General features: G+C 46.0%; 1 protein-coding gene across 1 annotated transcript; it reads right to left on the reverse strand.

Moving 5' to 3' along the window:
- Positions 1-6,946: 6,946 nt before the first annotated feature.
- On the reverse strand, positions 6,947-8,421 carry Chst7 (carbohydrate sulfotransferase 7). Its single transcript, XM_051142015.1, has one exon. It carries the CDS (start codon positions 8,408-8,410, stop codon positions 6,950-6,952), a length of 1,461 nt encoding a protein of 486 aa, XP_050997972.1. The 5' UTR covers positions 8,411-8,421; the 3' UTR covers positions 6,947-6,949.
- Between the last annotated feature and the right edge of the window lie 2,602 nt (positions 8,422-11,023).

Raw genomic sequence — 11,023 nt, forward strand, 5'->3', positions numbered from 1 at the left:
AGAAGCCTTAGCGTGGGCGTCCTGGTTACTATTTACACTAGTTCATCGCAGTTGGGTATTTGAAATAACTCTCAGGTCAAAAACAGGTTGAGTCAAAACTAACCAACCGAAACAAAAGTGTATGTGGAGGTTAGAAGAAAAGCTAGGGACCCAGGGAGGCCCAGAGAGAATGGCCCAGAAGACCTTGGTCTGGTTATGCCCACCATGTAGCCATCATCGGAGGAATTCAGAGCGAAGCTACAATCCACTGGATAACTCAAATCCTAGGATGGGCCAAGGGCAAAATTAAATGGCCATTGTAGCTCCTGCAATAGAATGCAATGAACTAAGAGCCTTTTTTTTCAGTCTTATCATAACCCTCACAACTAAAACTTCTCTAAATTTCTCACCTTACTTGAGAACAAATGAATGTACACTAAACCAGTATTAATGAAACTGACATTGTTGCATACAGTTATAGGTTTAAAAGATTTTTAAAAAATTGTTTGCGTACATGCCTGCATGACTTTAAGTGCACTACACATGTGCAATGTGTAGGTGTCCAAGGAGGCCATCAAATCCCCTGGAACTGGAGTTACAGTGGATTAAGCTGATGTGGATGCTGGAAACTGAATCTGGGTCCTCTGTAAGAGCTAGTGCTCTTAAATATGGTGCCATGTCTTCAGTGTCCAATTTGTATGCTTTTATGTATTTTTGTTAGCTGGGGGCTGAACCCAGAACCTCACACATGCTAAGCAAATGCTCTTCCTCTGATCCAAATTCCCAACCACTATGCATCAGTGTTAAAACTAAAACTGGAAAAAAAAAAAAAAGAAACAATAAAACTGGGAAGCTGTTGAGCTTGCCTGCTTGATATTTTTCCTTTGGTTGAATAGTTCTGAAATATTATTTCCATTGGCATCAGTGATTGCTTTTGTGAGTAAAGTTGCTCTCAACTGAAGTAAAGGAACGGAGCCAGTATTTTGTAGTATTTATTCAGATGGGCCATCTGCAGATGTTGGCTAGCCACCACGTGATGATGAAAGGGCTTAAGAGGGCATGGGTCTGGGAACTGACCAGACCTTAGACCTATTCAGGTAGCCATTTGGTTCCCACATGGGTGTGAACTGAAGTTCTTAGGAAAAAAGCAGCACCTCTGTGTTAAAGCTTTTACAAGGCTGATTATCTGATCAGAACCTCAGTAGTTGTAGAGAGCCAAAATGTTTCCCAGCAGGAGGCAAATTATCTTCAGCTATCTTTATTCCCCTTAAATAGCCACTTACTGCATACTCCCCCACCTTCTGGTATTTGAATAGTCCATATTGTGGCTATTAGGTAACAGTGTTTTGGAGTGTACAAACAGACCATTAGCTTCCACCAACTCAACTGCTAAGAATAGTATCAGAGAGTATTTGAGGCCCAGAGCAGATTTTCACCCTTTGCTGTAACCCACCCACTCAATATTTGCACCAATGTATCTTGAACTTGCTTTGATTTATATATTTTTCTTGTCCTGTTACTGTAAAAACTTCATAAAATTGCTATCACTTGTATTATGGTACTTCAGGTAAGCCTGAATCTATGTTGGGTGGCATGATCACACATATTTTGCGCCAAAGTAAACTATATGTTATTCCCTTTGAGGTGAATGCTATGTTTTGGCATTGACTGATTTTGGCATCTAATGTGATTACATTTTATCCAAATGCTAAGTTTTTCTATCAGCTTGAAGGTTTCCCTTACAAATACCCAGCCACTGCCTTAACAGTAGAAAAAATTCCATTAAAAAGTTACCGCTTTTTGTGACATTCCTGCTACACTGCATAGCAATTGTGGAACCAATTTTAATGGATAAAATTTAAATTTATTCGTAAAATTTGTACAATTTCCACTGTGTCTATGGTCATCTAGATTGGTGATTAAATGAACAAATGGCACGAGTGATCAAACTGAATCAAGCTTTTTGGATTTCTTAGCTAAACACACTCCCATTAGTTTTTCTATATCTAAAACCTACCATTTTTGGAAACCATCCATTATCTCCTAATATCCTGGTTAGTTTTTCTGTCAGCTTGACACAAGCCAGCGTCATCTTGGAAGAGGAACCTCAATTGAGAAAGTGCCTCTTTCAGATTGCCTTCCCAGCAATTTCTGCTCCAGCTATAAGGCAATTTTGCAGAAAAGGCTTCAAATCTATAAGCAAAAATACGTCTACCTTCATGACTATTTTGGCATGTGATTCTGCAAGACAGCCTCTACTGTCCTGTTCACCTCATGAAGGAGATTGGTTGCCTCAGAACACAGTCAGTGGTCAAGTCAAATGTGGTGGTCCTCTTTCATAGACTCTTACCCTCTGCACTTAAAAACATTCACCATTGGCTGACATTCTAATTTATTCTTAGCTTCTCAAAGATGAGCAGGGCCAGCTGCAGAGATATCAAGCTGCCTCTTGGCTGGATGCCTGGCCATGGAAGGGGAAGGGAGCAGAAATGAAGGGTTCTAATTCTCATGGAGACATCACTGACCTCTGCAACTTTTCCCCAATTGAACCGGCTTCCTGTTCAGCTTCCAAACAATTCTCCACTTCCCAGTGCTCTTGAACATGGGCCAGGACTGTTTCTGAGTCTCTACTGTTCTTCTCCTGTACTGCACTCAAGCATATACTCTGCTTGCTTTCAGCAGGGTCAGTTCCTTTTCAAAGCATGAGGATGGGGAGCCAGAAGACCTGACAGAGACTGAGCTTCGCTTGGAAGCCACCTTGTTGGATACGAATGTCAGACACAACATAGCAAAGCCAGCAAGTGCCTTTAGTTTCATTCCTTCTGGACTGCCCATGCTGGCAGCAGGCTAAGAAGAGGCATATTTAAAGAATTCGAAACCAGCTGCCTGTGAATGTTTTTTTTTTTTTTAAAAAAGCACCTCTTCCAGTCACTTATATTGCATTTGTATTCGTGAGAAAAAAAAATTCTCTGCCCAAACTAAAAGCAAACTTTTAGAAAATGCTCTACACCCTGTTAAAAAAAAAAACTACAAGGAGCAGGGAGTGTGGTACAATGAGTGGGAGAAGGCTTGCCAAACTTGGCCAAGGCCCTGGGTTCTGTCCCCAGCACAGAGGGAGGGATGTAGGATGAAGATTTCCAAAGGATTCCAAAGTGAAGTGATACTCATTAAGGCCTATTTTGTGCACTGTGTAGCTTGCTGAACACATGCAGTCTCCTTCCTCATCTCAGCTCCCTATTTTAGGGTGATAAAACAAGCTCACCCATCCATAGGTTTGAAATAAAGTGTTCTTAGTTTTTAAACTAGTGTCCCGTTAAATGTATAGAAATTAGGGAAACATGTGGTAAGAAAAAGAGTTTGACAAACAGATATGAACACTCAGCAGTCTCCGTCTTAGAATCAACCACTACAGTTCTCGTGCTATATATGTCTAGATGTGTTTGACGCAAATTCAAACAGATATATTGGTATCTTAATGCATAAGTAAGACTAAACTATATTTATTGTCCTGTACTTTTTTCACATTTAGTGCTTTGGTAATCTTTCCATGTTATACCCTTTTCCGTGGTTATATTGTGTCCATTGTAGGAATGTATCATGACATATTTACCTAGTTCCTGATGCATATTGTAGGTAGGACCTTCAAGTTGTTCTAGGTTGTTTTGCTGTTTTTCATTGCCTGATGACTAAGCCACATCCTTGACAAATAACTACTTAATCAAGTGCTAACCAAGAGACCCAGGCCCCAATGCCTAGGTTCATTTGTCCCAATGTAACAAGTGACTTCATATAAGTCAAAGCTGTAAGTACATTTGGCTTACACCTCATTTTGCAGGACCAGTTTCTTCCCATGTCTCTCTCACCAGACTTGAGGAGTATTACTGTTTCCTAAACAAACACCAAAACCACCATCAACTGAGGGGGCCCTGCCAAAGAAGGAAGCTCCCATGCCAGTGTCCTGACCCAGGGAATGACTCTTTGATCCAAGCCAAGTGGTTTGCAGTTTGGGCTGTACCGTAAAGTTACCTTGGGAGTTTTGAAAACCCCAATACTTGGGTATGAAGCCCTCACCATAGACTGAATCAATCAAATCTCCTGGGATTGGGGTGAAACTCAATGGTAGAGCATCTGCTTATAGCATGCGAGATCATGCGTTTTATCTTCAACACCTATCACCACCCCAAAAGCATCTCTGGGGAAGGGGAGAGCTCAGGTATGGACATTTTTCTAAAAGCTCCTCATCTGGATGGATAGTAATGGTTCCTTCTTACCTGGATGGCTTTCCTTTCTCAGGCTCCAATTACTTACTGTCAACCATGGTCCAGATATATTAATAGAGAATTGCAGAAATCCTGTACAAGCTTTACAGTGTTGTTCTGAGTAGCAGGATGAACTGTCAGTCCTGCTGTGTTCTATCTGAGGAAAAAACCATCCTTTGCCCAGCATGGTCACATTGATCTGTGTATACACTACCTGCCTCATGGCAACCCAGAAACAACACACTGAGAATTTTTATTATATTATATTATTACTATTATTATTGTTCATATATTATCCTATTTTAGTATTGATGCTAATTTTTTAATTAGCTAATTTAGAAATTAAATTTTCTCATAGGTATGTATATGTAGGGAAGATCATGGTACAGTATCATCTGAGGGTTTTAGAAACATACCCACTAAAGATTAGGGGAAGTCAACTGTAACTTTCACCCAGGATTACAACTGCTGATATGAGCCACTCAAGATGCCTCCATTTCCTTATGTCAATTATTGACCTAGGGCAGGCCATGTGAGCTAGTTGTAGCTGGTAAGACGGAAGCACTAAGTAGTGGGTTCTAAGGAAGATTTTTATAACCAGATTATCTTAACAGCCACGAACACAAACATTTTAATAAATCCACAGATTGATATTAAGTGTCCAATGCAGAAGGAAGAGCTTAGTCATCAGAGCTCTGTAGCTTTACAGCGAAACTCCATCAGCCTTCCAAACAGCAGCAACAGCATCTTTGCCCACACTCACTGTCACCCATGGACTTGTACTTCCTAGTGGACAACGTCCTCTACCCTCCTCTTTATTACCCTGCCACAGAGATCATTTAGTCTGCCAGAACAAATTCGGGAAACAATTTGGACCAAAACTGTCTAGGAGATTTTCATATCTTAAACTCGTAAAATGAGCCAGATGCCGGGACATACGCTTGTAATCCCAGCACACAGGGAGGAGGAGGCAGGAGGATCTCTGTGAGTTCAAGGCCAATCTGGTCTACAAAGCAAGCTCAGGACAGCCAGGGCTATACAGAGAAACCCTGTCTCGGGAAAACAAAACAAAACAAAACAAAAAACCAACCAACCAACCAAACAAAAAATGTTGCAGCTTTGCCAGGGGAGGAGTTTTCTGAGATCTGTGAAGGTGGGCTAGAGACCATAATATTACATTTGTAAAGATGGCTTAGCAGATGATAGGATGTTTTTGTTAAGATGTGGGGAGTCACCCTCTGCCTTACCTTCCTCTGGGTTTCCTTTAGAAATCAGGAAAGAACACAGACTTCCTAGCAATTATAGAAACTGACTTGATTACTGGGAGAAACAAATTCAGTTAGCCAGCTTCCTGAACTCACTCTGAAATCCTAGGTCTATTAACCAAAAGAATCCATCTTCATTAACATCTTCAACCTTTGTCCCTCCAGTCCATCCCAGGGGAATACTGAACTACACTATAAAATAATGAATGGAAACTTAAGTCACTTCCGGCCTCCCTGCATTGCTTTTCTTCCTCCTCTGGTCTGTACTGTACAGAAGGCAGCAGGCACTCTTCCAATTCGCAGTGTTTGGGGAAACACATTCCCATGCCACTGACTAAATTCCTATGGTGAGCAGCATGTGGAACAATCTTCCCTTGACCCAACGTTACACACCATTTATTAACCCAACACTGGACAGCACACAGAGACAGTTCGAGGCCATTTTAGCAAGCCCTTTATAGAGAATGAACAAAAAAAAAAAAAAAAAAAAAAAAAGAGGGTGTTTACTTAACAAATTGCTAACTGCCTGTCAAGGCCCCATCTATCAAAAAAAAACAGTGGAATGGAGTTGGGGAAAACCCAGCCCAGCCTTCTCAGAGCACTAAAGGAAGCTGACCAAGCAGATTTTGGGACCTGATACAAAGAAGATATGCTTAGACACCCTGCAAACAGCAGCCAGCCTCCGAGAGAGGGCAAAGGAGAAGAGAGACAGTAGGGCAAAGGGGCACAAGCCAGGGAGGAAGAAAACCGTCAGTTCTACTTGCTTATCCTAGCGCTGGAGACACCCAAATGTGCATATATTATTTCAAGAGCTGCCTCCCTGGGCCTGGATGCTTAGTATTCAGGGGTGGGAGGATGGGGGAGGGAAGCCCTGAACCCTAAGGAGAAGAGATACAAAGAAATATGAGACAAAAAAACCAATTGATAAGTAGGGGCAGAATCCATACTTTTCTATGGTATCTTGTTTTTGTGTTTTCTCTGGTAGCTGACACCATGGCCAAAAGCTGCCCCACTGGACAAACAGGCATCCATTTCAAAACCATCAGCCTGGAAGGGTTCTCTAAATCCTATACTCCTCTCCATTGCAGGTCCCAGTCTGTCTTTGGACCTGTGACGCCTTAATATAAAGGAGACTCGGAGAGCAGAGATCTGGATGCTGCTTTAGCTACGCGTAGACATCTTCTCTCACTTCTAGGGCCTCCTCTGAGAAGAGAGGTGGGTAAGCAAGGAAGGAAGGTGAACCCATTGGAGCACATCAATTCTATCAAGCAGGACTTTCTTGGACATGATCTGACAGCATGCAAGTCAGAACAGCACTGTCTCCCTCTAGCCATCCTCCAACTTGCCCTCACACCCCTCCCCGCAGGATCCCCCAAACACCATTCCTTACACTCTGCCTTGTCCTTACCAGGATCCGACCCGGGGCAGGGTTCGGGGAGTAGGGTGTTATGTGGCCCAGTTGGCCTTGGTCTCCAGTGGTGTCTCCCCTTCCCTGCCGTTCTCCACCTCGCTCTCATCGCGGCTGCGAGGGTAGGCCAGCAGTCTCATAGCAGGAGCGCAGGCAGCCTCCACCTGGCGCACCTGTTCTTGGCTCAGACGCTCCCGCCACGCGTGCACAGCCTCTCGGGCATCCCGGGCAGACAAGTGGAAGGGCCGATCAGCACCGTAAGCTGAGCCTCGTGTCATGTTGAGCGCGAAGGCATCCAGCGAGGCGACTGTCCGTAGCCCAGAGAAGCGCAGCAGGCGGCGCAGCTGGGCTTGGGGCTGCCACACCAGATCCTCATAGCGCAGCCTCAGGTAACGACGCCTCAGCCAGGCCGGCGCGCCCTGTGCGAATAGCAGGTCGCGCAGCCAGGCCTCGCAGATCACCTCGAGGGCGCTGGTTAAGAAAAAATCGGCACGCGGCGCCGAGGGCAGAGCTCGAGCCTGGCCTCCGGGACGGGCACCCACCCCATGCGCCAGCAGCACCCGATGGAAGCGATCACCCCTCTGGCGCGTGCGCAGCACCTGGATACTCTCCCGCAACAGTCCCTGCCTCGACTTGAGGCGCGAGTTGTGCACTGCCCGCGGGTCTCGGAAGAGCTGCACCACTTTCAAGTTGAGGCCCGGATCACGGAGCAGGGGCACCAGCACGCCCAGGTCGAGCAGCCGCACGTCCTTGATGACCACCACCGGGTACTTGCGGCACTCGGCCTCCAGGGCTTGGAGCGGCACCGGCGGGCAGCTACTTTCGCATGCTTTGTCCTCGACGAGGCCCACCTCTGCGCGCGCCCACGGTGCGGCGGGACACAGAGGCGGGGAGCAGATGACCTTGTTGGTCCGCCAGCGGAAAAGCATGGCCGTAGTGAGGTTGGCCAAGTCCGGCGCTCGATCAGCGGGGTCCCCGGGCTGCGCGTAAAGCCGCAGCACGGAGAAATCACAGCGGAAGAGCGAGCGCAGCATGTCTCTCAAGGCGCCTTGCAGGCTCTCGGCGTCGCCCGGATACAGCGCCTGCCACAGATGCCACATGGGTTCGTACAAGTAGAAAACGTCCGGGTGCTGGTTGAATAGTTCGCCCAGGAAGGACGAGCCGGTGCGCCAGGTGGCATGCACATAGATGTGTTGTTTCTCCTGGGTCACCGCTTCACCGACGGTGCTGAGGTTGCCTGGGGACCTAGGGGATCGACCTGCATCTCCTTCAACCAGGGGATGCACCTCAGCTCCCTGCTCACGTTCCCCGGCGGCCGCCGCCTCCAGGCTCCATACACCCAAGCTGCGCTGCAGGCCGGGGCAGTGTCTAACGCCCTTGTCCTGCTCGCTGCCACTGTCCAGTACAGAGGGGACGAGCAGTAACAGAAGCGTGTACAGCGCCAAGAGCAGCGTGAACTTGCAGTACTCTCGGCGCCGCCGCCGCCGCCGGCCCTTCATAGTTGACCGAATCCCCCCTCCCTCCCCCCTGCCAGGGCAGAGCAGGCGCCTGGCAGTTTTGCCTCTGAAAACCCACCCAGAGTCCGCGGCTCAGGCCTCTTCGGGTCCCTCAGCGTTGGGTGGAGCGGAGCAGCCGGGCGGTGCATCCACTAGAGGAAACTTGGGAGGAGGTGATGCCGGCTCACTCTTCTTGGCTCAGCCTCTTGAGAGCGCTCATTGGCCGGTTCAGCAGTTGCCCGCCCTGCCCAGGGTACCCGAAGATTCTCCCCGCCCTCTAACTCTCCGGGGTTCATTCACTGCCTCGCTAGATCTGCAGGCTAGGGATACCCTCTGGGGTGTACTGAGCCTTACTCTACCTTTTCCTAACTCCTTCAAAACAAAGTTAAGTTCGTTAACCAACCAAGGTCGGGCGAGAAAGGGTAACGTGTGCACTGAAGGCACCCAGTGACTGGACATGAACTCCACCCTGAGATTTTTTTCTTCTGTTTTGGTTCTCTGCCTTGCCACTCTGGCCCTAGGCAAATGATTACTTGCCAGGATCTACACCCAGTGCCCCCATCAGTCCCGCAGTGAGTGTTGCTGCGTTCTATCCAGAATGTAGCAAGAGTTGCTACATTCAGCAAAGAGAAAAGATGTCCACCTGCACCTTACATGGTGGTTGGTGGGGGCTGAGGATACATTGCTGGATTCATGCAACAAATTTAATGAGTAAGACCTAGTAGCCTTTGTGAAATTCCAAGTGTTTTCTTCTTTAGGATTGTACCCTGGGAGGACCCTTCACATTCTACAGACAGTCAGTTTACTCATTTGCACTATGATTAATTTTGATTAAATTATAGGATTAATTATGATTAAAGTGCCCATTACGCTGTTTCCAACCCTTAGGGGTTGTTACCACAGTTTAATCCACCGTACACAAGAATATTTGCAGAACTTGAGTGGCAAAATAAATGGTTAATTCCCCCCCCCCGCAAGAAATGGGTGTTTAAAAGAACACATAGTGACATGTACCAGATGACAGATGGTAATGAGAAACCAAGAGGCAGATTAACCTTAAAATTACTCAGTTTTAAAAGAGAACTGAAAATTTTGAGTTTTCCTCTGTTTCAATTGGGTGGAGGACAGGGAAAGGAGAATAGTCGTTCACCCACTGATAGTAAGGCGTGGAAAGGTTAACAAGAGATTGAAAGTAAATTTACTCATCTTCACCAAGGGAAAGTGTTCAGATTGGGAGAATGAGAACATCTGTAAAAATCTTTGACTTTTCTCTTCACCAAAGCTTCCCCATTTGTCAAACATTGTTTTCTGTCCACAACTCTCTTCCTTTGCAGCCGTCCTTATGTATTCTTTATCTCTGAACCATCTTACGCACTCCCCTTACTTTGTTTTTAAATCTTCATGCTCATCTAACAGACTATGGGCCATTCTCTCTCTCTCTCTCTCTCTCTCTCTCTCTCTCTCTCTCTCTCTCTCTCTAATTTTAAAATTATATTTGTGTGTGTGTGCACATGTACAGAGGTCAGAGGACAACCTGAGGGAATTGGTTCTCCTCTCTCAACTTGTGTGTCTTAAGGACTAGAGATTGAACTCAGGTTGTTAGGATCAGCTCTGGGCAGGGACTGTCACTGAGCCATCTCACTGGTCTTGGGCCAAGAAACTCAACCTTCTTGCCCTCTGTCATTTCATTACTCATCTAGCAAAAAACCCCTGCTTTTGGCTTTCTCTGGACCTACAGACATTATTGCAAGAGGTTTCCATAAACAGCACATTGCTCGGATGGTCTCTGGAATCCCATACTTAGCATGCTAATTGCAAATCTCAAGCCACCAGGACTATTTCAAAGTCTCTGCTGTTCTCCAACCAGGGTTACCTCTGCACCCCTTTCCCAACAGTGTCCTTACTTCCCACTTTTTTTGTGTATGTCAGAAGAAGCCATGTTGTACCTCTTCATTTTCCACCAGCAACACAAGTGTATCCACTCACTTGTGTACTAATCTCCGTTGTGGCAAATGCATAGTTTCTGTTATGTTTTTACTTTAAATTTTTAAGCAAATAAGATAGCCCTGGGCTCACTTGGGGAGAAGGGTATAGCTGAGCAGAAAATAAATAACTTATGTTGTTTCTTTCCAAACACCTCAAGCCCAGTAGTGGAGACATTCAAAAAATTCTTCTCCTCCACCTGTCCCCTTTGGATTTGCTTTCCTACACCAACTCTGATGATATGGGAGAGGAGCCTGGGATCACAGCTCAGTTGCTAGACTGTTTGCCTCCTATGCATGGTCCTCTGGGTTCCTCCACTTACAGCACTTGGAAGAAAGGGTGTGAGAGGGGGCAGAAAGCATTATTGGACTAGGGGATTTACAGGAAGCAACAGATGACAGATACTAGGTAGGAGTGGTAAGGGCCATACTCAAGTTACCCTTCTTTTTTAAAAATATATTTTATTGATTTATTCATATTACATCTCAATTGTTATCCCATCCCTTGTATCCTCCCATTCCTCCCTCCCTCCCATTTCCCCCTTACTCCCCTTCCCTATGATTGTGACTGAGGGATTGAGGGGGACCTCCTCCCCCTGTATATGCTCATAGGGTACCAAGTCTCACAAGCTAC

This window comes from Acomys russatus, chromosome X (assembly GCF_903995435.1).
Source record: "Acomys russatus chromosome X, mAcoRus1.1, whole genome shotgun sequence".
NCBI classification, from domain to species: Eukaryota; Metazoa; Chordata; class Mammalia; order Rodentia; family Muridae; genus Acomys; species Acomys russatus.

Coding starts and splice junctions, on each gene's coding strand:
- Chst7 (XM_051142015.1), bottom strand. CDS start 8,410: ATGAAGGGCCGGCGGCGGCGGCGGCGCCGAGAGTACTGCAAGTTCACG.